The sequence below is a fragment of the Macaca fascicularis genome, chromosome 7, assembly GCF_037993035.2.
Source record: "Macaca fascicularis isolate 582-1 chromosome 7, T2T-MFA8v1.1".
In the NCBI taxonomy this organism is placed as follows: domain Eukaryota; kingdom Metazoa; phylum Chordata; class Mammalia; order Primates; family Cercopithecidae; genus Macaca; species Macaca fascicularis.
Genome location: NC_088381.1, coordinates 25,099,748 through 25,126,937, shown reverse-complemented (window position 1 = coordinate 25,126,937; position 27,190 = coordinate 25,099,748). Strand labels below are relative to the sequence as shown.

Here is a 27,190-nt window from a genome sequence, read left to right as displayed (position 1 = left end):
GGTCACTCTGTGGATTTTGTCATGGTTGTCTGTAGGAATTGGCCACATAAGGCTGGCTCCATCTATGACCTTGATCAGTTGCAACAATCTGTCATCATAAAATACATGCCAACTTGTGAGCTGAAAACCTTCGTTTAGTTGCTTGTGGGATTTTTATTTTTCTCTTTTGCCAAAGAAATAAATAGAATCAAATATTTATATATGTGTATTATTTGTCTACATTGATTTTGTATTTTCTCAAAGGAAAATATTGATTTATGAGTTATAAACATGGATAACTTCATTGATCAGAATACATTAATGACTGGCATGTCAGTGAAATAAGGAACAAAACCACCATACATTTCTGTTTAACTGCCTATATAGCCTTTCAAAGATGTGTTAGTCTTCCTTTAAATAGATAAATTTATAAGAAATAATTCTCTGTATCACACAGATTTTAATGTTGGTGGCATTTTCCATCTGGCCTACTTTTGGCGCTGAGGAGATATTAATCTTTGTTAATTGTACTTCGTACTTGCTAGTGCCTAAAGTCAATATTATCTTGTGTGCTTCTAAATAGACTACAGGATGGTCTAGGCATAATAGATATTGTTTCTGTGCTTGAAGAACAATGTATTACTCTGGGAGTAAAGGGGGTGGGTTGGACTTCAGGGATGAGATCTAGACAGATAATTGTTTTAAATATATAACTACAGTATAGCTTGTGTACGTTTTTGAAGATATGTCTGGAATTGTGTTTGTAATGTGAAAGATGAATGGGATTCATCAGGGAACACTAAGGAAGGAGATGGAACTACATATTGAAATGGAAAGATGGAAGAGCTAATATAAAAATGGAGGAAGTGTCTGGTTTTTGTGTGTGTCAGAGATAGCAGTGCGTGCATGAGTGAGGGCTGAGATGGTGAAGAGGAGCTGAGTAGGAGGGTGGGAATTGAAGGTACAGGTAAAGGTAAGAGTGGACAGGTAGATTAGGCCTACCTGGTAGATATCTGAAACTAATAACGAGACACTTAACATTATAGAGAGTGAAGGTCCATCTTTGGGTTGTAGGAGAATAGAAATAAGCATGGTGAATATGAAAAGATACTTAGCCATATTGTCCTAATGGAGTAGAGACAAACTAGGAAGCCAGGAAAAAAGAACATGATACTAGTCCAACAATGAAATCACCAGGATTTGGACAAGGGATTTGCTAATGGAGTTGGAGAATTTAAGAGGAATTTCATCAGTGGGATGAAATAAAACTAGTGACTCCCCTTAGCAACCGGGAAACATCAAATCATAGCTGAGATAGTCCTCTTCTGAGCTTACCACACATGCTGTGGCCAAAGGCCTTTGTTCTGGCCACCCTGAGTTCCCCGGGCAGACCTTGATGTTCGTGCTTTCTCTGTTGCGTAGACACTCTTTGTACCTGTGTTCCTAGACTGTGAGATCCTCAAGAGCAAAGACTGTGTCTTAGTCACTTTTTAAATATAGCTGTTTTATTTGTAATCGCATTGGGACATGATTATTATTATTTTACCTTAAAATAAACTTTTCCCTTTAGAACGGTTTTAGAGTTACAGAAAAATTAAGAGAGTTCCCGTATACTCTGGACACTTTACTCTGTTGTTAGCATCTCATACTAGCATGGCATATTTTTGGTAATTAATGAACCAATTTTTTTTTCTTTTTCATTTTCTTTTTCTTTTTTTTTTTTTTTTGAGACGGAGTTTCTTGCTCTGTGCCCAGGTTGGAGTGCAGTGGCACAATCTCTGCTCACTGCAAGCTTCACCTCCCGGGTTCATGCCATTCCCCTGCCTCAGCCTCCAGAGAAGCTGGGACTACAGGCGCCGGCCACCACACCCGGCTAATTTTTTTTTTTGTAGTTTTAGTAGAGATGGAGTTTCGCTGTGTTAGCCAGGATGGTCTCGATCTCCTGACCTCGTGATCCGCCTGCCTCAGCCTCCCAAAGTGTTGGGATTACAGGCGTGAGCCACCGTGCCCAGCCAATGAACCAATATTGATATGTAGTTAGTGATTAAAGGCCATTCCTTATTCAAATGTTCTGAGTTTTTACTTAATGTCCTTTTTATGTTCAGAGTCCCATCTAGGATATCAGCCTGCATTTAGTAGTCATGTTTTCTTAGACATGACTCAGCTGTCACAGTTCTCAGACTTTCCTTGTTTTTAATGACCTTGACAGTTTTTAGGAGGGCTGGTCAGATATTTTGCAGGATGGCCCTGAATGGAATGATTTGATGTTTTTGTCATGATTACACTGAAATTATGGGCTTTTGGGAAAAAGACCACAGAGGTAAAGTTCCATTTTTATCACATAATATTAAGGGTTTATAGTAGGAACATGATTTGTCGTTGTTGCTGTAACCCTTCGTCGCCTGGCTGAGATAGGATTTGTCAGGATTTTCCACTTTTTCCTCCCCTTTATACTGTACTCTTTGGAAGTCAGTCAATGTGTGTAGCTCACATGTAAGAAGTGGGGAGTTATGCTTCATGCTTTGGAAGGCCAAGCATCTCTGAAATTATTTGAAAGTCTAAAGCACAGGAGATTTGTCTCTTCTCTCCCATTTATGTATTTCTTCAATCATTTATTTATCAGTATGGACTTATGGATATTGATTTTTTACTTGGTGTTGTAATCCAATGCTGCTTTTGTTACTTTGTTGCTCCCAAAGGGTTCTGGCTTTGGCCATTTGGACTTCTTTCATTTGGCTCCTGTGTCCCTTGCCATGCTCCCTTCAGTGTGGATGTGTGTTTAGCACTTCCTTATACTTTCTGTCACTGCAAGATGCTAGAGATTCCGCTTGTCTATTTCCTGCCAAGCCCTAGAATCATCTCCCAGGAGCCCTGATTCCTTTTTTTGAATAATGGTATTAGCAACCAAGATCTAGGCATTAGGCATACTCATCTTGGTCAGTTTTATTTCTTAGCTAACACAGTGCCTAGCACATGATAGACTCTCATTAAATATTGCTGACTAGCCAGCAATAATGGAATGTTGAGTAACCGATGGTACAAATGACTTGTGTAGCTATCCAAAATGATCATTAGATTTATACAATAACCTAAGTGAAAAAGTAACAAAAAAGGAAGATTGTAATAACACTCATGCAAAACAAGCGGAGACTTGTGTGAAAAATGCTAACAAGAGGAACTAGATTTGAATTTTGGCTCCCCAGTTTATTAACAGTGTGAATTTAGATGGATTAATCTCTATGGCTCAACTTCCTCACATTCATTATAATACAACAATAATGATAAAAATAATAACTTATTTCATAGGAGTATTGTGGGGAGGTAAATGAGTGCTGGGGCTAAAATAGGACAAGCACTCAATAGATAGGATGAATGTAGTGATTACTGTGAGGCTGATGGAACTATGATGTTTTGTCTTTGTTTCCCAAATCCTCAGTGATATGTAACATTACGTACATCGTGACCTCTTCATCTCTCTCCCCAATCTTCTGTAAGGAATATCTGGAACTGGATCGTTTCAGCCATGGTAGTCTCACTCTCTCTTCCTAGGAATTCCCGTAGTGCTTCCTATTTGAAATGATTGCTCAGTAATGTTTTATGTTGCCTGGGGTTCATCACCACCCTTTATACATACATGCTCCTCCAGTCCCCCGACCGTGGCTCTCAGCAAAGGGGCAGCTTGAGTCCCTCTCATGAGCCCTTCAGCACACAACCCAGTGTATCTCAATAGGTTAGTTTAATTTGTAAAACATGATTTGGCAATCATGTAGGTCGAAGCATGTAGAGTATCCAGAATTCAATAAATGTTAGCTCTTTTTCTGTTTTTGTTTTTTTTTTTAACTTTTATTTTAGGCTCAGGGGTACATGTGCAGGTTTGTTATACAGGTAAACTCGTGTCATGATTGTTTGAGGTACAAATTATATCAGTTTGTTTCTTAATCATATTTTATTTCCATAGTCACAAAAGAACAAAAAATAAATAAAAAAACCTTTGGGTTGGTAAAAAAAAAAAAATTGTTGAACAGCTTTGTGCTTGTGGGCAAGGCGAATAGTCCTGATGTACCTGATTGTGGACCTGGCAGTGAACTTACTGGCTGCACAGGAAGAGGAGCTATTGATCTTGGATAAATTGAGTTTGAGGCATTTAATTATAAATGCCCTGAAAACAGGAACTAAAGAGAGAAGAAAAGAGACAGAGTGGAAGAAAGGGAGATAGGGAAGGGGAGATGAGGAAGGGAGGGAGAGAAAGAGGGAGAGAGAAACAGATGGACCGTGGCTTGGAGGAAAAGGTAATGGAGTCACCAATCTACTGGTGATGGAGAAGGCAAGAAGGGGATAAAGCTCTTGAAAACCAGCATAAAATCTATTATTCGTTCTGTTCCTTTTCAGATTCCTTTTATCTAAAAAAAAATATCCCCAACTGCACAAAGTAGGTTAGAGTGCTTGGCTGGCTTGCATCCTCAAAGGAGGAAGCCAGAATTGCCCGCATCCTAAGCAGTGTCGACCCAGACAATCCAGAGAAGAGTCGCTGGGTCTACAGCAGCAGTCTCCAACCTTTTTGGTACCAGGGACTCGTTTCGTGAAAGATAGCTTTTCCATGGACCAGGGGTGCCAGGGGCATGGTTTCAGGATGATTCAAGCTCATTACATTTATTGTGCACTTTATTTCTATTATTATTACGTTGTAATATATTATGAAATAATTATACAACTCACCATAACGTAGAATCAGTGGGAGCCCTGAGCTTGTTTTCCTGCGACTAGACAGTCCCATCTGGGAGTGATAGGAGACAGTGACAGATCACCAGGCATTAGATTCTCATAAGGAGTGGACAACCTAGATCCCTCCCACGTGCAGTTCACAATAAGGTTTGCGCTCCTATGAGAATCTAATGCTGTCCCTGATCTGACAGGAGGTGGAGTTCAGGGGTAATGAGAGTGATGGGGAGCAGCTGTAAATACAGAGGAAGCTTCACTTGCTTGCCTGCCACTTACCTCCTGCTGTGTGGCCCAGTTCCTAACAGGACATGGACTGGTCTGTGGCCCAGGGGTTGGGGACCGCAGTCTAGAGAGCCAAGCTGAAGCTTAGGGAAGTCACGGAAGGTGTTCTCAGTACCAGGGTTTGAAGTTTTGTTACCCAGGTTGCATTGTGACTGGCAGAGAGACTGGAACAGTCACGTGAGGTATTCAAATCACTGCTGGGAGACTTGACCTCTGACTTCAGTGAAGAGGGCCAGAATAAAGGCACTAAAATAAAGAGGGGGAGTATTTGCAAGATTTGTCAGAGTAGCATGGGCCCCTTCCTCAGACGACTCATGATGTTTTTTCCTTTTTTATCTTGTTAAGAAAATTATCAAAGAGCAAATCAAATCATGATGTGTAGTTCACAATACAGGCAGCTCATTTGTGTATTGTAATTGTTCCATGATCTATCACATTTTTTATAGTGGAAGTTATTTTAACCTTGGAACAGTAGGATGTTAAGATATTAACATGGGACACAATACATGGGCAGGTGGGTGTCCTTTGTTGTGTGAGGGCATTTACCTTTTGATGCCCCTCCAGATTTACACTTAAGGGGCTAAATCATGATTTTTTCCCTTAAAGGTTAAGAAAAAAAAGCAGTTAATGGAGCAGGTCAGCCTCATTAGCCATTACCTAGTGCTTAGTGTTCTCCTTGCGCAAGAGTTTAATCACTAACATACATGTTGAGAAACTAACATATATGAAATAAGAGCCTCCTGACCTTGTTTTTATTACCTTAACCTTTTCTGAAAAGGAGTTTGCACTTTGCATAGGAAACAGAAAGGCTATCTTGCTGTAAGAGGCCAAATTGCAGAAATGGGCTTTGGCTAAGGAATGTGGACACACTGCAGACATCTCGCACAGAGGCCAAGTCTTGCAATGATGTGGTCAGACGTGGTAGAGGCCAGCTGTTTGCTCTGTTGAGAGAGGCTTTCGCCAGTCTACGGGATCTCTGAGGGCTGTGTTTAACTGAATCCAAATATCAAACCTGCTGAGACTCACTCATGCCCCAGGGTGTTTGGAGTTGGGTTCTTGCAGAGCACAATATTGAAAGTAACTGGTAAAAGAAATTACAGATAAAGACTTAGCATTTTAAAAAAATGTAACATACAGTGGTGAAGTGGAATATAAATGTATTTTCCCTCTTTCCCCTATAGACTATTGGAATACAGCTAAAAACAATTTATGCTGGCTGGGTGTGGTGCCTCACACTTTGGGAGGCAGAGGCGGGTGGATCACGAGGTCAGGAGTTCGAGACCAGCCTGGGCAGTATGGTGAAACCCTTGTCTCTACTAAAAATACAAAAATTAGCTGGGCATGGTGGCACATGCCTGTAGTCCCAGCTACTCGGGAGGCTGAGGCAGAAGAATCTATTGAACCCAGGAGGTGGAGGTTGCAGTGAGCTGAGATCACGCCACTGCACTCCAGCCTGGGCGACAGAGCAAGACTCTGTCTCGAAACAGTTTATGCTATGCTTTATCCTTGGTCTGTTGATGGACATTGTGTGATTTGTGTGACTTATGTCACCCTGAATGCTACTGGATGAAGTACCATCTTGTCCTCTAAGTACACCTTTGACTTAACATAGGGTCAGGAGAGCGTACTCTAGAGTCAGGCTTCTTGCGTTCAGATCTCCATTACACACGTCTAAGCTATGGGACCTTGGCCAGGTTGTTTAAACTTCTTAAGCAATAGTTTTTTTTTTTTTTTTTAGTGTTAAACATTATAACAATAAAAATTACCTTGAAGAGTTGCTATGAGGATGAAATAAAATAATGTATCTTTAGCACTTAGCAAAGAGTTCTTTCCCCTTTGAATTTTAATTTTTAAAAATTTGTTGAATGTTGTTGCTACTTGCACAGAGCTTTAACTCTGACTTTGTGTGTTTGTGCTGGAGTGATGGGGTTTGGTGGGGATAGCTGACGAGGTGAAAAGAGAAAGAGGTATGGATGCTATACTTTCATTGACCCCAAAGAGTTACTGTATTAAAGATTTACCTTCCCTGTACAAGCATTTTGTATTGAAACCTTATAACTAAATATTTTATTATGGAAATAATCCAGTATGTCTGCTTTAGAGTTTACGTGTTTTAGTTCTTTCCAGCTTCAATAAGACATTCATTTATTTCCAGAATCAGAGCTGTTTTTTTCTGTGTGTAAGTAGAACAAATGTCACGCAGCTTGTTTGAACGAGTTCTATTCGTTTACAGTGTCTCAAGACCAAAAGCAGCAGAGGAGAAATCTTATATGTTTCTAATACTTTGCATTGAGCCATACCGCATAGCATTTAGATTGATTTAAGAATGAATGGCAACACAATTAAAACAATCATTGTCATTTGAAGGTATTGGTTGAAATAACTGAAATTATGTAACATATTACTTGTGAATGATAAAGTTTTAAAATTCATAGAAAGTCAGAGGATGCAAATAAAATAAGTCCAATCCAAAATTATAAAGAACCTTAAGAAATACAGTGAAATGAAAATGTGATGCATTAATGAAAGGGAATGGTGAATAAATGAAACAAGAAGTATCCTGTTTCAAAGATAAGATGTTCATATTCAAAAGTAGAGTTATTGTTTTAAGTGAAAGATGATGATGGAAATAGAAAAGCATATATTTTAAAATGAACAGTTGTGGATGAATATTAGATAAGAAAGCAAGAGAACTCTGTCTCTGCCTCCCCAGGTTCTCATCTCTTAAGGTGACTAGGTCGAAACATTTCTGTTTTTTCTTCTTCTCATATCCATCTCCATAACACCATCTACCATGTTTGTACCTCTGTGTCGAGATTTAAACGGTACCCATTGGTTTCTTGCTTTGAAAGACGGAGACTTAGTTCACTAAAGTATCTGTACCCTTTTTCTCTCTTCTTCTTCACAACTTTTAAATATAGCTGTAGTATAACTTTTCTTTATTGGTTATTTGAAAACACAGTGTAATATAGAGAAGACTCTGTTTCTAGGATCGGCTGCTTTATTGACTGCCACACTTTCCCTCCCAGATTGTTTCCCGAGTTATGTCATCTGTCCCATTACTTCTACCCTTGTGAAGGTTTACAACATTTACATTTTCTTTTGTAACTATAGTAAATTGTAAAATCTTCCATGTTTTGGCTGTAGATTGATTCTAAACATTAAAAAAAGAACGTTTATATTATCGTGCTTTTTCAAATACCTTGGAAAATCCTTAGAATATTTGGCTTCGTAGGACTGAAATAGTTATTCTGGACCCTTTGTTTCTGAGCTTCTTCATCTTGTATGTGTGTTACGACATACATATTTTTGCCAGACACTATGTCTGTGACATATTATGTCAGCCAATGTATGATTGTAATTAAAAAAAAAAAAACATTATGTCAACCACAGGACACCCTGCAAAGGCTCAGGGGTGCTCTGACAGTATTCCAGGATTTCGTAGGGATTGGACTATCTCAGCGGAGCTGTTCTAATGGGCTGTTCCTGGAGAAGGTTTGAGGTGGTTGACTTTGACCTGGATTGTCATTTCAAATCGAGAGAACTTTTATAATAAAAGTTTGGAAGGCCGAGTGTTCCCCTCTACCCCAGCTGTCTACCCTGACTTCCTCTCTCATTTTCCTTTCTGAGAATTTGAATTTCCCCAGGAACTTCTGGACACTGAAGTTTCAGGCATTACTTTGTCATGGAGGGACAAAGGGTTGAGAGCCTTTGACTTAAAATTCTCCATAACATCTTTCTTCCTTTATTCCTCATGGTTCCATTGGTTGAGTAACCTAGGTCAGAAGATGATTCCATCAGGATGATAATGCTGCATTGTATGTTCATCGCCTTTTTCATATATGAAGCTTTCATGTCCATTATTTGACACATATACACACAAGGGAGACATTTCATTATGCCATTGTACACAGAAATATACTGAGCTCACACAGCCTCTAGCATCATGCACATATTTCGCCTCTATCCAATCATTTCCTCTCTATCCTCAGAGAAGGCCTGGGCTGCTGGGTATAGAGTTAGGGCCCTTTCCTTGGCTCCTCCAGCTTTCTTCCTAATTCCCTTTCTGACCTCGGCATCTGTCAGTGTGAAGTATGCATGGTGCCCTGCAGGGTGTTCCAGATTTTCTGGAGAAACAAAAGGGGTAAAGGACATAGCAAAGACCTTACGTTGGTTCCCAAACCGGCATGATGCTGAAGTAGCGAGTTCAGAGGAAATGTGGGAGGGCTCTGTACTGTGTCATATGGTCTCCATATACAAAGAGAATGTGGGAGTGCACCCTAACTGAAAACACATTTTAGCTATACAGTTGTTTTTAAAGGTTTATGCTTTTGGGATTACAGTGTTTATACCTGTAAGCTTTGGAATTGCTCCTAGTTTGTGTGAAATTGATTGTAAAACATTTGACCTTCCTTATGAGCCCCTGATCACCAGCAACTAGCATCAATGCTTAGGCCCTCAGGATGTGGCAAAGTAAAACTAATGGTTGCTTCTTCTAGGTCTCTGTGTATTATAGTCTCTGTCTTAGTTTCCACTGTAGAAGTCACTGGATCCTTACTCTGTTGCTCCCTGAAATTGTTAAATGTGGATCATCTGGATTCTGAATGGAGTTTCTGTTCCAGGACATGTGATGAACTGTCTGTAAACAAGAAACCCAGAGTGACACTGATTTTATTTTCTTATAACTGCTGGTATCAAGTGTGTTTCCAAACTTTTTTTTTTGAGACAGAGTCTTACTTTGTCGCCCAGGCTGGAGTGCAGCGGTACGATCTCAGCTCACTGCAGCCTCCGCCTCCTGGATTCAAGCGATTCTCGTGCCTCAGCCCCCTAAGTAGCTGGGAATATAGGCACATGCCAGCACACCAAGCTAATTTTTGTGTTTTTGGTAGAGATGGGGTTTCATCATGTTGGCCAGGCTGGTCTTGAACTCCTGACCTCAAGTGACCTGCCCACCTCGGCTTCCCAAAGTGCTGGGATTACAGGCATGAGCCACTGCACCTGGCCTGCTTCCAAACTTTTGCTAAATAAATATTTACAGGTTTTGGCCTTTATTTTTTCTGACTCATGTCAGAGTTTGCATTCCTGTAATTTTAGTGAAAGGAAGAATGTGTAAAATTATAGAGGTGAGATGGGCCATAGGGGGGGAAATATATGTATATATATATGGCTTCAAAGAGTAGAAACGTAAAGTGTTACATGCATGAGATTTTATTACAACCTTTCTTAACCATATCGGTAAGAAATTTATTGTTTAAGTTTATTGTCTAATTTAAGACTTGTATGGCTTCATGAATTGTGACAGAATGTGCTACATTTTGTAGCTCTGGTTTTTATTTCCCTGATGGGCCAATGCATAGGTAATATTAAGGGATGTCCCTGTTAATATCACTATGTTAGTGTCCTAAGCTACCAACCCAGCATTGAGTCTCATGAGTTTGCTTTATCTGTCTGCCAGGATTCATCTTGCTTTTGTAACTCAGGGATTTTTTTTTTCCCTTTGGCCATCTCTTCCTCTTCTTCTTCTTTTTTTAAATATGGAATTCTTCTGTTTTTGTTTTAGACCCAATGTCTGTGGATCACGTTATAATGCTTACTGTTGCCCTGGATGGAAAACCTTACCTGGCGGAAATCAGTGTATTGTCCGTAAGTAAATAGAACACCTGTCATTCTGCATGTCCTTCTATTGTTGTGTTGGTTGCATGGGGAGCCTTAGAATGTGGCCCTTTGTAACTGTACTATTAATCTGTTTATAGTAGAGCCTTCCAGCTTTAAGACTTTTCTGCCTTTCCAGTTTGGGAAATACATCAACTTAGTCAAACCCCTCTCAAAGTTTAGTCACAGGGATACTTTGCTTGAGATTGTGTCATTTACATGTGTTGTACCTGGCTACATAGACTAATTACTTTGATGGGAGTTTGAATGAAAGAGTCTTATTGCTGGTTTTCTTATTGTAATTTCTAACTTTGCTGGCCACCCACAGGCCTAACCAAACCCTGTACATTGAATTTGGGTGATTGAGGGGCCAAGATCAGACCTGACTCCTAGATAGAAGGGAAAGGGAGGAGATAGAGCACCAGGCAAAGATCAGTGGCAAGACTAAGAAACATCTCAAATGATAACAGAGGTTCCTCTATTGAATTGTGCTGGCAAGGCCAACCTCCAGATTTCCCCAATATCCCACAAATGTTGATTGACAAATCACATGCCAGACAAGGTGTTATTTAATGGAGACACCAAAGTCAACTTTAGTCATGATGTCTGCCCTTCATGAGCTTTTACAGTTGTTGGACCTGTGAAATAATGTCCAGTTTTCAGAAAACGCCATTAGTATAATGGAGAAATTTAGAGCTGAAGGGACATTAAAGAATCACTTAGTTCACCTTCTCACTTGGCTGACAGTGGTCAGTGGAGAATAGACTATATTGGCCAATATTTGCTTCACGACCTGAAGAAGCTTAACTCTTTCTCAATTCTTGATTTTGACCAGAAAGCTTCTCCTTTATTTGACACACTATGGTTTAAGACCAAAACTGGATCATTAAAAGAGAAATATAATGGTGTTTGGATTTTCTCAATGAACTTTATAATAGAACCCTTTCCTCGCCTTCTGTAGAGTTCTCTGAGAAATGATGTCTTCAGGTATTTAAATAAATGTTTATTGGATCCTTTGACAGTTTGTTTCTTAGCCATTTCCAGTTTCCATCCTAAACTCTTTGGATGTTTGAATGCACTTTCTATCAAGTGTAGTCTTTTAGCTTTGCATGTCACGTGTGCACTTGCAAGGCTGTGCAGGAGCTTGAGGAAAAGATCATGCCTGTCATGACAAAAAGTAGTGACCAAGTCCTAGTCTGCTGATAAATATCAATCATATGCCATTTAAACTTACTGTTGTGGCCACTAGCAGAGCATTTGGTACCAGCATGATATTAGTCTCTGGGTGGTGTGCAAATGTTAATATTTCTCTAAAGGATGAATGGCTTCCTGACTGTAGAATCAGTACTCTGGCGGTAGATTCCAGCGTTCTTCTCTCAGACTGTTGATGGAATTCAGAACAGGATAAAAATTAAACAATAAACATTTACAATAGGCTGGGCACGGTGGCTCATGCCTGTAATCCCAGCACTCTGGGAGGCCGAGGCAGGCAGATCACAAGGTCAGGAGATCGAGACCATCCTGGCTAACACGGTGAAACCCCATCTCTACTAAAAATACAAAAAATCAGCTGGGCGTGGTGGCACGTGCCTGTAGTCCCAGCTACTCGGGAGGCTGAGGCAGGAGAATGGCGTGAACCCAGGAGGCAGAGCTTGCAATGAACCGAGATCGCGCCACTGCACTCCAGCCTAGGCGACAAAGCGAGACTCCGTCTCAAAAAAACAAAACAAAACAAAACAAGAAAACATTTACAATAAAATTGGCTCCCAAAAGTAACAATGTAATTTTCATATCATTAAATCTTAGAGTTAATATATTTCTTATGATCATACAAATATGTTTAGATGCAGAATTTTAATTTGTTTGTTTGGTTTTCTCGTCATAGCCTGTTCTGGGCTTTTGATGGATTAAGTGCTGTGGACTAAGCAAAGAGAGGTTGAGAACCACCGTTATTGGATAAAGGAGTTGTGGATTTTAAAGCCAGAGTTTATTTAGTTCAATAGACTTGTTTTGAAAATGAGTACACCTGAGGCTTAAGGTCATATAAGTCATGATAGCAAAGTTCGTGAGGGACCTGAGAACCCAGGTTTCCTCATTTGAGGATCGGTCCCCTATAACAAATCGTGTTCTAAATCCATGTGCTAACAGGCCTCTGGTTTTATTCACAGCCATTTGCCGGCATTCCTGTGGGGATGGATTTTGTTCGAGGCCAAATATGTGCACTTGCCCATCTGGTCAGATAGCTCCTTCCTGTGGCTCCAGATCCAGTAAGTCTAACATGTCATTATATATAATATTATTTTATGTGGTTACACCCCATTTTCTCCTAAATTTGATTTTGGCTTTCCTCTTTCCTGCAATACATTTTTTCACTAGAACATCTGCCTTCTCTGTTCTGCCCAAAATACTTGGACAGGCTTTCCTTCATCTGGCCTCTCATTTCCCTGCTTTACTCTTTATAGGAAAATTACCTATGGGGCATAGTTACTGTGAATAGGATAAGCTTATGGCCTTTTATGTAGGTATTGCCTTATTCATCTTTGTATCTCCAATGTAAACACCATAAAAGGTGCTCAATGAAATGGCTGTTTAATGAACGTTTTTGGCTCAAGAAATCTAGGCATTCTTCCTTGTGGTACTGAAATATGAATCTGATTAAAAACTTATTTAAGACTCAAGACCCCTGCTTTACAAGAAGAAAATGTAAGAAGTCATCATGGAAGTTTCTGGGGGTGATTTATAATGAAGCATAAACATATTTTTCCTTTCAGAATTTTGCCACTTTCTGTGATGCCAGAGGAATATCCACAGTTCATTCTTCAGAGCCTTTGCTTGCTTATTCTATTGTTTTTCTTTTGGGGGTTTGGGCAAGTGAGTCATCATTGGTTGTTTAAAAAGCTGAAGTTCTTGTTTCTGTAAACAGCCCCTCAAAACTTTGACTGTCCCCATGGCAAAATACGTAGGTCCCTTTTCCATTTCTTTTTTTTTTTTTTTTTCTGGTGAGAAAATGCACCCCGCTTGTTGTGTGTCCTATTTTGACAGTTTTAAAGAGAAACATTGTGGAATCAGTGCATTCTCTTTTGTTTACTGCAAGTAGAGACTTCAGTGTGTCAAGGCTCATTACCTGTTAAGAGTTCAAACATTTGAGTGTGTCTCTCACAAGCCAATTAACAGGTTAGGGCAAGTTGTCCTGTGTAGCACTCTTGATGCCCTCTCGCCTCCCTTGGCTTCATGGGTGAACACCGGGGACTCTGCCTGAGATCTTTGTATACTTTTCTGGCCAAAGAGCATGCCAGGTCTGCATGCAGGGCAAGCTGGAAGTGCTGGGGGTTAGTGGACCTAGAAGCGACTTTTAACCAACAACAGATGGAGAGTGGTTGGATAAGTGCCTCAGCTTCCTTGCCTCTCAGTTTGGATAACCATGAGGTTCACTCTGCACTGTCTCCTGAAGTTCCCCAGTGGACTGAGCCCTCACTGTTCACAGTGATAATAGATTTGATAATGTACTTTATTAGCTTCCTTCTCTTTTTGTCTCACTTTCACACTCTCCTACGAGTGTTTCCTAGAATTACTTTCAGAACAAACTACTTCCATTTCAATTATTGTCTCAGAATCTGCTTCTGGTGGAGCCTACACAATAACAGCCACCTTTTACTAAATACAGCCAGTTACGATTGGGATAGAAACTCCCCTATGGGCTGTGACTCTTGCTTATTGCACTGAACGTAGCATAGTTTTCTTGATCTCAGCTTGGTGTGAAACGTGCATCTTCCAAGTAACAGCAGGTTCATTCTACATAGCAAGAGCCCCTGAACTGGAGAAATAGAACAAGGCAGAGAAGCCAGCTGGCAGAACATCTGGGAACATGCGGGACATCTCCATCTCTATAAGGGTGACTTCCAGGCTGCCGCTGAGGCATAAGCATCTCAGGGTTGGAAAAGAAGTGCAGTTATAAAGTTGGGATTAGACCCCATCTCTCAGATTGGTTCCTGAACCAGCTAATATTGCACTCCTCTGGGGGAAGAAATATAGCCAGATAGCAAAACTGGGTATTAAGCTGGGAAAGTCTTCAAAGATAGTGTGAACTGGTAATGACTTCTCTATTGAGTAGAAATCATGAGATGTGGAGCTAGGATGTTAATAAGACCAGACGGAAAAGCCGTGGTCCTGGTAGAGTCCAAGTTAACTGTGGGATGTGACGAGTATAGTAGTAAGGTCCTGAGGCCAGATTTAGTCTAGAGACTAAAATCCAAGACTGTGGGTGGTGCTTTCTGAGGAAGTCTGAGTCATATCTATGGTACCTGGACGTTGGACAAACTCCCCAAGTAGCTTGTGGATGAGGTTAGTGTAAGAAGGAGGTTCTGGTTTCAACAGGATCTTTGGGGGTACTTGAAATCTTTAAAATTGTTGACTTTGATTCTCTCTGCACTAATATTGTCTAAATGACTTGCAAAATTAAAGATGGCAAAATATTTTAAATTAAGGGTAGCTGGGGATGATCATAATTCATTTCTCATCTTTTGGAGTGATGTTCTAGGGAACAGCTGCGCCATTCCAAAGAACATCCTGATCACTTTGCTAACTTTCCTGCTAATAGAAGGACAGTTCTACTCAGTGAAATGTTTGCATTCACTACGTGTGGTTCTACTAAAAAGGGTCAATTTAGATCACTGCACCAATTTTTCCTATGAAAAATTTTGTACTTGTTATATGATAGGGATCAAGGAGGTCCAGGCAAGTCATGGGACCTCAGAGAGCCTTAGTTTTCCCACTTGAATATGAACAAAATGAAAGAAGTGTTGTTCTTTCAGGTGGTTTTTGACATGAGTGTCCTGTGACTCTGAGAATAGAAAATGATCTCTTAGTGACCTGAATGAGAGATTGCATTTCCAGAAGGTTCAAAGTACCAGCCAGTGATTCTCTTGGTCAACAGGAAGCTGTGGCTTCCCTTAGTGTTGGTGGAACTCTTGACACTCGTCATTCAGCACCAGGGCAAAAAGAATGATTAGCTAGACAGGGTCAAAACAGTAGTTTTTCTAGACTTTAATTCCAACCCTCTTTAGGACTGTTCTTTACTGTGTCAGTCTCTGAGGCTGGAGATGGTTTTGAGATGGTTTTGGAGATCCTAATTGTCATAAAGACCTATCATGGTTTACTGATGTATGAATTTACTCATTCTTCTAATATGCGTATACACACATACAAATATATAGTAGCTTGTAACACTGGGATTAATAAACTCTATAACTTTATATATATATTAGTCAGTTTGGGCTGCTATAACAAAATACTATAGACTGGGTAATTTATAAACAACAAAAATGTATTTTTTTACAGTTCTAGAGGCTGGGAAGTCCAAGATCAAGAGGCCAGCAGATTACATGTCTGGTGAAGTCCTGTTCCTCCCAGATGGTGCTTTCTGTGTGTCCTTACATGGCAGAGGGGGCAAACATGTCTCTCAGGCCTTTTTTTATAAGGATACTAATCCTTTCATGAGAGCTCTGCCTGCATGATTAATCACCTTCCCAAAGGCCCCACTGCTCCCTACTCTCCCATTAGGGACTAAGTTTCAACATATAAATTTTGTGGAGACACAAACATATTGTATGTATACATATGTTATTCTCTAATTATATATATAATTATATATGATACATTATAAAAGTTATTTCCTGTAGTTTATATTTTATGATTTTGTATTTTCTATTTTGTAATTCCTATAGTTTGTATTTTATAATTTTGGAATCTTCTAATTCTGTTTTACTCTCTACACTTTTTTAAAGAATGCGAAAAATTAAACTTCATATTTTGAGATAATTGTAGATTTGCAAACAGTTGTCTTAATCTGTTTTCTGCTGCTGTAACAGTATACCACAGACTGGATAACTTATAAACAACAAAAGTTTATTTGGCTCGTAGTTCTGGAGGCTGGGAAGTCCCAGAGCATGACACCAATGTCTGTTGAGAGCCATCCCATGGTGGAAGGTATCACATGGGGAGCAAGTATGAGAGACAGACAGAAAATGCGCTGAACTCCCGACATAACCAACCCACTCCCTAGATAATGGCGTAAATCCCTTTATGAGGGCAAAGCCCTCATGACCTTATCACATCTTAAAGGTTCCACCTCTTAATACCATCACAATGATAATTAATTTTCAACATGAGTTTTGAAAGGAAAATTCCAACTATGGCATTTGTAAGAAATAATTCAGAAATATCCTGGGTATTCTTTATTTAGTTTTCCCCATGTTGACATCTTGCAGGACTATAGTACAACAGCACAACCAGGATATCACAAAATTGATACAGTCAAGATACAGAACATTTCCATCACCACAAAGAGCGCTCATGTTATGCTTTTATTGTCGTTTTCTTCCCAACCTAATTCTCTCTTTAATTCTGACAACCACTAATCTCTTTTGCGTTTCTATAATTTTATCATTTCACAAATGTTATATAAATGGAATCACATAGTATATAACCTTTTGGAAGTGGCTTTTTTCGCTCATCAGGATTCTCTGGAGAGTCATCTAGGTTGTTGCAGTATCAATAGTTTGTTATTTTTGATTGCTGAGTGGTAGTGCATGCTACGGATGTACTACAGGTTAGTTTGGCCATTCATCTATTGAAGGGCATCTGAATTGTCATCGTTTTTTTTTCTCTTTATCATTTGAACTAAGCTGCTATGAACATTTGTGTACAAGGTTGTGGTGTGAACACCAATCTTGTGTTCTCTGGAATAAATGCTCAGAAATGCAATTTCTAGGTTGTATGATAGTTTCGTGTTTAGCATTTTAAGAACTATTAAACTGTTTTTGGAATCGCTGTATGTACCATTTTGCATTCTCACCAGCAGTGTATGAATGACCCAGTTTCTCTGCATCCTTACCAGCTTTTTGTGTTATCTTTATTTTTAATTTTAGCTATTCTGATTGCTGTGTCATCATCTCTTACTGTGGTTTCAATTTGCGTTCCCCTACTGGATAATGATGTCAAACATCTTTTTATGTGCTTATTGCCACCTGTATATCTTTTTCAGTGAAAAGTCTCTTTATGTCTTTTGTCTAGCTTCTTATTTTTAATTTAAAAAAATATTTAGACGGGGTCTTACTCTGTCACCTAGGTTGGAGTACAGTGGCACAATCTCGGCTCACTGCAACCTCCGTCTCCCAGGCTCAAGTTATGCTCCCACTTCAGCCTCCTGAGTAGCTGGAACCACAGGGGCGCACCACCATGCCCCACTAAGTTTTTTGTATTTTTGGTAGAGACAGAGTTTTTCCATGTTGCCCAGGCTGGTCTTGAACTCCTGAGCTCAAGCAATCTGCATGCCTTAGCCTCCCAAAGTGTTGGTATTACAGGCATGAGCCACTGTGCCTGGCCTCTTTTGTCCAGATGCTAATTGAGTTGTTTATTATTTCATTATTGAGTTTTGAGAATTCTTTATCTATTCTAAATATTAGCTGTTTGTCAGATAATGTGATTTGCAGACATTTTATCACACTCTGTAGCTTGCTTTCTAACATTTTTAATGGGATCTTTCATAGAGCAAGTGTTTTCAAATTTGACTAAGTCTAACTTATCAGTTTTCCCTTTACTGGATCATGCTTTCATTGATGAGTCTAGGAATGCTTTGTCTACTCCTAGATTCTGAAGATTTTCTCCAACTTTTTTCTACTAGTTTCATAGTTTTATTTTTATTTACTTATTCTTTGAGACAGGGTCTTGCTCTGTCACCCAGGATGGGTAGACAGATTTTTCCCACTATATCCTTTTTTGTTTTAGCTATTCTAGTTCTTTTCTGTAAAAACTGTAGATTAATCTTGTCTATATTTACAAAACCTTTTAGGATTTTGATAGGAATTGCATCAAACCTGTATATCAATTTGGGGCCCCTTACACTTTTCCAACCCCTTATACTTTGATCACATTTTCTCATTTAATTGACTTCAGTTCAATGAGAATGTTAGCAGAACCGGTCACAGACAAAACCTCTCGGACACCGGTTTTAGGAAGGAAGGGGCTTTAATCAGCTGGGAGCAAGGGTTTGGGGCATTTGTAATCCCAATGCAAATCTGAGCTCTAAGGGTGTAAGAAGGCCAGCAGAACAATTCTAGACCAGTGTGTTAGCAAGTTTGAGGGAGTGCGGTACAACCAAATCCTGAAAGTGTGGGGACATGCAGAGGAAGGGAAGGTGCTGCTGCAGCTAGTCTGGAAGAAGTCGTCCTTGAAAAAGCTTTCCGGGAATTGTGGGATTTATATGGACTGGGAGGAGAAACATGCATGGAATCTACTCAGACTTGTCCTTAGAAATGGTTGAACTCTTTTTTTCTAGACCGCCCTTTATGGAAGCACCTTTATCACTGCTGTCATTTAACTTGTTCTTCTCTGCAGCTTTTCCAGCTTGGCTAGATGTTTGTTTGTTTGTTTGAGAATGCTAGTGAAGTTTCTCTTCCAAGCTGTGTCTTTAGGCATCCCCAGACATCCATTCACTTAAGGGAAATGCCATTGCTGTTATCTCTCTAAATGAAAATTGTTTTTATCCTGCAGTGACTCTGATTGTCCCTGTGGACTGTTGTCTCAGGTGTAGAGTCCAGAAGTTAGTCTGGCTGTTTAATTTGTCTGTCTGTGCTTTTCCTAGTACCTAAATTAAAATCACATGTTCATCCTACAAATGCTTATGTGCAAATTGCTCCCAGTGTTCTTTCTGCCAGTTGTGCCTGCCAAGATGATGGCAGGTCTTTAGAATCGTTCCAACCCTAATGCATCCCAAAGAAAATCATTACCTGAGGTATTTAGATCCAAGTGCCAGCCCTGCCTCTCTCGCATTCCCGTAGCGTGCTCACATTGCTCTCTTCTGATGAATCATTGAAGAACTAATCTGTACTGGGCTGTAATTAGAGAAAATGTCTTCTGTTCTTTCTGGCCAATGCTGGCAAATGAAAGACGTTCAGTAAGTCACTGTTGAATGACTGAAATGACTGACATCTGATATGAACACAAAATTAATTTGGGATCTTTTATGGATATGGGGAAATGGCAACATTTTCTGTTAGCTCTGAGATATTGAGCCTTACATGAAACCTTTTATGGCTGTCTCCTCGTCTTCAAGGGCAGATCCTCACTGGGGCTCTAGGCCTCTCAGGGTTCACTGCATATGGCAGGATCAGTGCACTCTGATTCCCCTAGTATTTTCAATTTCTAGTAAAATCTTAACACAGATTGAGTTTAGGGATATCTTCTGACTTGGGGTACTTAGTGCATCCATCCAGTAAAGAAATAGCATCATTATGGGTGTAGGAGGAACCCCTAGTTTTCAGTTGGCTTTTTAAAGAGACATAGAATTTGGTCTCCCAATTATGATACATCGGGAATTCTTGTTCAAATCAGCGTAAATTTAGAATATGCATCAATGGCAGGACTCAATCCAAAATAAAACCAATTTGGGTATATATTCTCTGTAAACTGTTTCCTGTGTGTACAGTGAAACTGCATATCTAGTTCCTTCACTTCCCCTCAGAAATCCTGAGCACCTTTATCGGAATGCTTTTTCCCCCTAAAGATCGAAGATTCACAATGAGTAAAAAGTTTCCCATGGTAAACACGGTGGCAAAGCAGGTGATTCGGAGCCTATTCTCTGTGCTGAGCCTGCCTCCTCCTGGCTTCCCCCAAGGATTCATGCATAGGGTTCCTTGGTGTCTTCTTGTTTCACAAGTCTGAATGAGTGCTTTTATTTTTTAAAGAAGAAAGAATATTTTATGCTGCAAAAGGTTTGCCTGAAAGACAGAATAAAAAATATATATCAGGGAGGTTTTTATTCTATTGCATTTAAATGTAAACTTATCATTCTTGCCAGAAAGAAGAATTCGTTCTGATTTTCAACTTGAACAAATAATGTAAAGTCACTATTGAAACTACTGTTAGCTTTTTAATCTCAAAGTAGTTAAATGGCTTTGTCGCTCATGTGGGAATGGAAATTAGCTCTTGGCATGAACTGCTTTAATTGAAATCAGTTTGAAGGCTGAGTTCCTATGCTGCTTGACAGATGACATCATTTCCTGTGCTTTTCCCAATCCTCACTGTTTTTCTAAGATAGGATGAAGCTAAGTTTAACTTCAAATTTTAAAGCAACTATACACCTTTTCCTGACCTACTTAGAATATTATTCAAAGTTTTCACTAAATCATTTTTTTCTTTGTATACTTATAGACGGCTTTTTAGTTAAAAAAGCATTTTGGCTGAGACGTTTTAATGGAATCATAAGAGCCTAAAATAACTGTTTTAATCACTTTCCGGGGTTGCTTGATTTCATTACTGCAACAAAGGAGTTATTTCTGCTTTCATACATGGGGAAACAAAGATAAAAATATTTTTAATAGCAACCTACTTAGTAGGGCTGTATAAGTGCTTCGGACACAATGGACAACTTCTAAGTCTCAGTTTGGTCTTTGGGCATAGCTTTTGATGTCATCATCAGGCAGCATGAGTTAGTTAAATAAAAATTAATTTAGCACAGTTTTATACAGCACTTACTTATAACCAAGGTGCTACTCTAGGCACGTAAGGGAATATTGCATAATTAATGCTCATGACACTCCCCACTCCTAAGAAGTTTTTAAACAAATGGGGTGTGGCAAAATAAGTAAAAATAGGCTGGATTATGTAATATATGCTTCAAAAGAGAAACATAATTGGAAAGGAGAAAGGGCTCACATTTGGTTTGAGAGGTATCAGAAAAGGTCAATGGAAAGAAGCAATATTTGAAATGGATTTTGGAGATAGATAGGATTTCAGGTTTTGGGGGAGAACTGTGTGTATGTTGTGTTGGGGTTTAGGGGTTAGGGGCAAGGAGACACAGAGGCAGGTAAGGGAGGGGGTTCTACAGAGGGACTAGGACAAGGCAAGTGCCGGGTTTTTTGCATGACACATAGTAGGCAGTCAGAAATGTTTGTGAGTGAATGAATGACTGATAAGTAGATCAGGAGATGGAGTCATAGGACATAGTAGGCATGTGCCAAGGAGCCCCGAAAGACACCTGAGGCTATGCTGAGGGGGCCGTGAATGCTGAGAGATGGAGGTGGCTCTAGTTCAGTAGAAACAGGCCTTTGATGTCATTTCAGTGTGTGGCATGTTCTTGAAAAGGCATTTAACTTTCAGCTTGACTTAACTTCTTTGTGCTGTAAAAGGGCATAGAAGATATTGGGTTCTGCACTTTCCTTCCCTGTTGTCAGGCTGAGATTTGTGTAGCTCCTTATAAAAACTGTTCCTTTCTCCTGAAGTCAAGTAGCACTTTTCAATACCATGGCTGAGGATTCCTAATAAGGGGTAATGGACAGGGTGGCTGTTGGGAGGAATCTTCTGTTTGCTCTGGAGAGAGGATTTGGCCCCTGTGCTTCAGAAAGAGTGAGCATAAACAGCAGATTTCTGCTTTTGTGTAGAAAGAAGATATTCTCTTCTCCTTAGCTAAAATTATTGAAACTTTTTCTCTGAGAATTTACTCCCACAACTTGAAAGACCAGACAGAATAAGCCAAACTCCAAAGCCCAACCCTGGCCTCCGTGTGTAAGCAGGTATCAACAAGGATTAGTGGTTAATTCAATCAAGCTTTGCAATAGGAAATAGCCTAGGATTTTGAAAGTGCTATTAGCATTCCTAAATTACTGACCTAGAGACAGCCTGAACACTGGAGAAATGAGAGCACTTGCCTGCGCTGTTGTCATTGCTCACTATGAGCCCGTGGCTGTCTTTTACTCCAGCCTCTCTGAGTGTCTCATTGTCTAGGGTCTAAGGCTGTCAGTCCATGGTCTTTCTGCTCTGGGCCCTCAAATGTACACTTCTGTAGGTGAAAATGAGTATCTTACTTAGTTTGAGGTTACAGTTTAAACAAGCAGCTCTTTCTCAGGCAAATCCAGCTGTCCCTGTCATCAGGCAGTCTTGTTATTAAATGCCTTTGTCGGCATTTTCTTGTTTCTCTATTCTGCCTCTAAAATTTCTTTTAACAAAATTCTGTGGAATTTGCTACTCTTTTTTTTTTCTTTCTTTCTTTTTTAAATTATACTTTAAGTTCTAGGGTACGTGTGCACAATGTGCAGGTTTGTTACATATGTATACACGTGCCATGTTGGTGTGCTGCACCCACTAACTCGTCATTTACATTAGGTGTATCTCCTAATACTATCCCTCCCCTCTACCCCTCCCCACAATAGGACCTGGTGTGTGATGATCCCCTTCCTGTGTCCAAGTGATCTCATTGTTCAATTCCCACGTATGAGTGAGAACATGTGGTATTTGGTTTTCTGTTCTTGCGATAGTTGGCTGAGAATAATGGTTTCCAGCTGCATCCATGTCCCTACAAAGGACATGAACTCATCCTTTTTTATGGCTGCATAGTATTCCATGGTGTATATGTGCCACATTTTCTTAATCCAGTCTGTTGCTGATGGACATTTGGGTTGATTCCAAGTCTTTGCTCTTGTGAATAGTGCTGCAATAAACATACATGTGCATGTGTCTTTATAGCAGCATGACTTATAATCCTTTGGGTATATCCCCAGTAATGAGATGGCTGGGTCAAATGGTATTTCTAGTTCTAGATCCTTGAGGAATCGCCACACTGTTTTCCACAATGGTTGAACTAGTTTACGGTCCCACCAGCAGTGTAAAAGTGTTCCTGTTTCTCCACATCCTCTCCAGCACCTGTTGTTTCCTGATTTTTTAATGATTGCCATTCTAACTGGTGTGAGATGGTATCTCAATGTGGTTTTGATTTGCATTTCTCTGATGGCAAGTGATGATGAGCATTTTTTCATGTGTCTGTTGGCTGTATGAATGTCTTCTTTTGAGAAATGTCTGTTCATATCCTTTGCCCACTTTTTGATGGGGTTGTTTGCTTTTTTCTTGTAAATTTGTTTGAGTTCTTTGTAGGTTCTGGATATTAGCCCTTTGTCAGATAAGTAGATTGCAAAAATTTTTTCCCATTCTGTAGGTTGCCTGTTCACTCTGATGGTAGTTTCTTTTGCTGTGCAGAAGCTCTTTAGTTTAGTTAGATCCCATTTGTCAATTTTGGCTTTTGTTGCCATTGCTTTTGGTATTTTAGACATGAAGTCCTAGCCCATGCCTATATCCTGAATGGTATTACCTAGGTTTTCTTCTAAGATTTTTATGGTTTTAGGTCTAACGTGTAAGTCTCTAATCCATCTTGAATTAATTTTCGTCTAAGGAGTAAGGAAAGGATCCAGTTTCAGCTTTCTACTTATGGCTAGCCAATTTTCCCAGCACGATTTATTAAATAGGGAATCCTTTCCCCATTTCTTGTTTTTGTCAGCTTTATCAAAGATCAGATGGCTATAGATGTGTGGTATTATTTCTGAGGGCTCTGTTCTGTTCCATTGGTCTATATCTCTGTTTTGGTACCAGTACCATGCTGTTTTGGTTACTGTAGCCTTGTAGTGTAGTTTGAAGTCAGGTAGCATGATGCCTCCAGCTTTGTTCTTTTGGCTTAGGATTGTCTTGGCAATGTGGGGTCTTTTTGGTCCCATATGAACTTTAAAGCAGTTTTTTCCAATTCTGTGAAGAAAGTCGTTGGTAGCTTAATGGGGATGGCATTGAATCTGTAAATTACCTTGGGCAATATGGTCATTTTCACAATATTGATTCTTCCTATCCATGAGCATGGTATATTCTTCCATTTGTTTGTGTCCTCTTTTATTTCACTGAGCAGTGGTTTGTAGTTCTCCTTGAAGAAGTCCTTTACATCCCTTGTAAGTTGGATTCCTAGGTATTTTATTCTCTTTGAAGCAATTGTGAATGGGAGTTCATTCCTGATTTGGCTCTCTGTTTGTGTGTTACTGGTGTATAAGAATGCTTGTGATTTTTGCACATTGATTTTGTATCCTGAGACTTTGCTGAAGTTTCTTATCAGCTTAAGGAAATTTTGGGCTGAGACAATGGGGTTTTCTAAATATACAATCATGTCATCTGCAAACAGGGACAATTTGACTTCTTCTTTTCTTAACTGAATACCCTTGATTTCTTTCTCTTTCCTGATTGCCCTAGCCAGAACTTCCAACACTATGTTGAATAGGAGTGGTGAGAGAGGGCATCCCTGTCTTGTGCCAGTTTTCAAGGGGAATGCTTCCAGTTTTTGCCCATTCCATATGATATTGGCTGTGGGTTTGTCATAAATAGCTCTTATTATTTTGAGATACGTTCCATCAATACTGAATTTATTGAGCGTTTTTAGCATGAAGGGCTGTTGAATTTTGTCAAAGGCCTTTTCTGCATCTATTGAGATAATCATGTGGTTTTTGTCTTTGGTTCTGTTTATATGCTGGAATTTGCTACTCTTAACTGTTCCCCTGCGCCACCTACCTGGGATTCTAAATCTTTTCACGGGAAAATTATTGCCATCATAATCTTGTCTCATATGGTTACTCAAGGCAATACTTTCTTGTTGGTATAAATTACAGAAATGGCATTGAGTTGTAAGTTCTGTTAAATTAAGGACGTCATTTAGCACTATTAAAGTGAATGCCAAAGAAACAATTGCATTGCATGGTAAATGATTTTTTTTGTTTTTTTCAAGACGGAGTCTCACTCTGTCACTCAGGCTGGAATGCAAGGGTGCAATCTCGGCTCACTGCAATCTCCGCCTCGCAGGTTCAAGCAGTTCTCTTGCCTCAGCCTTTTGAGTGGCTGGGATTACAGGCATGTATCATTACCCCGGCTAATTTTTGTATTTTTAGTAGGGATAGGGTTTCATTCACCATGTTGGCCAGGCTGGTCTCAAACTCCTGACCACAGGTGATCGGCCCGCCTTCGCCTTCCAAAGTGTTGTGATTACAGGCATGAGCCACCGTGCCTAGCCGGTAAGTGATTTTACTCACACAAATAATGATATGTTTAGCATTCTCAATTAGGTAATTATCGGGCAAAAATAGATGAATCCTGATAAACTATGTGATTTTCTCTTCAAATAACTACAAATCAACTCCTGCGAGCTGTTGCAATCTATGCATTTAAGTTGCAAAAGTGAATTCTTCTTCTTTTTTTTCAAGTACAACACTGCAATATTCGCTGTATGAATGGAGGTAGCTGCAGTGACGATCACTGTCTGTGCCAGAAAGGATACATAGGGACTCACTGTGGACAACGTAAGTACACCGTAGTTATAAGTATTCTAGGTTTTAACCTGTTTGTAAACAAGTAAAATGAAGAGATAAGTGCTGATAGATTTTCTTTGATTACCTGGGACACAGCATTTTTACAAGTGTCCAGTGACCTTTATAGATGAACAGATCACTTACTCAAAACACTTATCACCAAATTTCCAAATGGAACCTTGGTTGGTTACAGGTTGTTTGATTCATTTTCCTCTCATTTACCTTCACCACCCTGCTTGCCTGATCTCCTTGATTTCTAGTCACCACCAAAGGAGCAGAATTCTTGTTCATTCCAGACGCATATCTTCCACTTACTTGCTGAACTTCAGCACTTGGATTTTCACGAAGCATCTCAAATAAAATATTCTAAAACTCAGCCTCGTCATTCTCTCTAAACATGTCCTTTCTCTTGATTAGTGGTATCTGCATCCCTCTCATTTCCCAATCTAGATGCTGCTAATGAAGTACTTATCACATGGTGTTCAGTTTGAAGGTTCGTTTGTACACACCACTTACTGTGTCTACTTTCTACTAGTCCCTGTGCTTTGCAGAAGATGAACATTCTTTTTAAAAAGCTTTTTTTAAATTACTTTAAGATGAACATATATACCCTACAGAAAATTTGGAAAAGTTTAAAAACACAAAAAGTAAAATTATTCTTGATTCTATCATTCTAGATACTATCTTCTAGACTTGTAATGCATATTTGGTACATTAATTCTTACTGTATGTATAGATTTTATGCCACTTTTTCACTTAATATTTTATTCAAAGTATACTCATGTTATTACACATTTTAAAATACATTTTAATGGTTGCCTAGTACTCCATTACATGGACGTTTGACTGTTTAATGAATCCTTAATGGTGAGCCTTATTCAGGGTGTTTCTAATTTTTGCTTTTGTGTATGTATTTGTTTAGGATTAATAATGTTATTATAAATAAACAAAAATGTAGAGAATGCCCTAGTGACCATCTGTGTTAGTCTGTTTTCATGCTGCTGATAAAGACATACCCAAGACTGGGCAATTTACAAAAGAAAGAGGTTTATTAGACTTACAGTTCGCCATGGCTGGGGAGGCTTCATAATCATGGTGGAAGGCAGGGAGCAACAAGTCACATCTTACCTGGATGGCAGCAGGCAAAAAAGAGCTTCTGTGGGAAAACTCCCCGTTATAATAACCGTCAGATCTTGTGAAACTTACTGTCATGGGAACAGCGTGGGAAAGAGACCTGCCCCCATGATTCAGTTACTTCCCACCTCCCACAACACATGAGAATTCAAGATGAGATTTGGGTGGTGACACAGCCAAACCATATCGCCATCCACTCATTGCAGTGGGAGAAGAATATTGGTTGAGTTTTGTGTAGCGCAACCTGGAGAGAGGAGAGGTAG

The 27,190-nt window shown here is 39.6% G+C and overlaps 1 protein-coding gene across 1 annotated transcript in view; it reads left to right on the top strand.

Moving 5' to 3' along the window:
• FBN1 (fibrillin 1) overlaps nt 1–27,190 on the top strand; it is a 236,321-nt gene that overhangs the window by 21,871 nt on the left and 187,260 nt on the right. Inside the window, exons 3-5 of the mRNA XM_045395431.3 lie at nt 10,541–10,623; nt 12,801–12,899; nt 25,689–25,784. Of these exons, the coding sequence (XP_045251366.2) occupies nt 10,541–10,623; nt 12,801–12,899; nt 25,689–25,784 (278 nt within the window). The remainder of the gene's footprint in view (nt 1–10,540; nt 10,624–12,800; nt 12,900–25,688; nt 25,785–27,190) is intronic.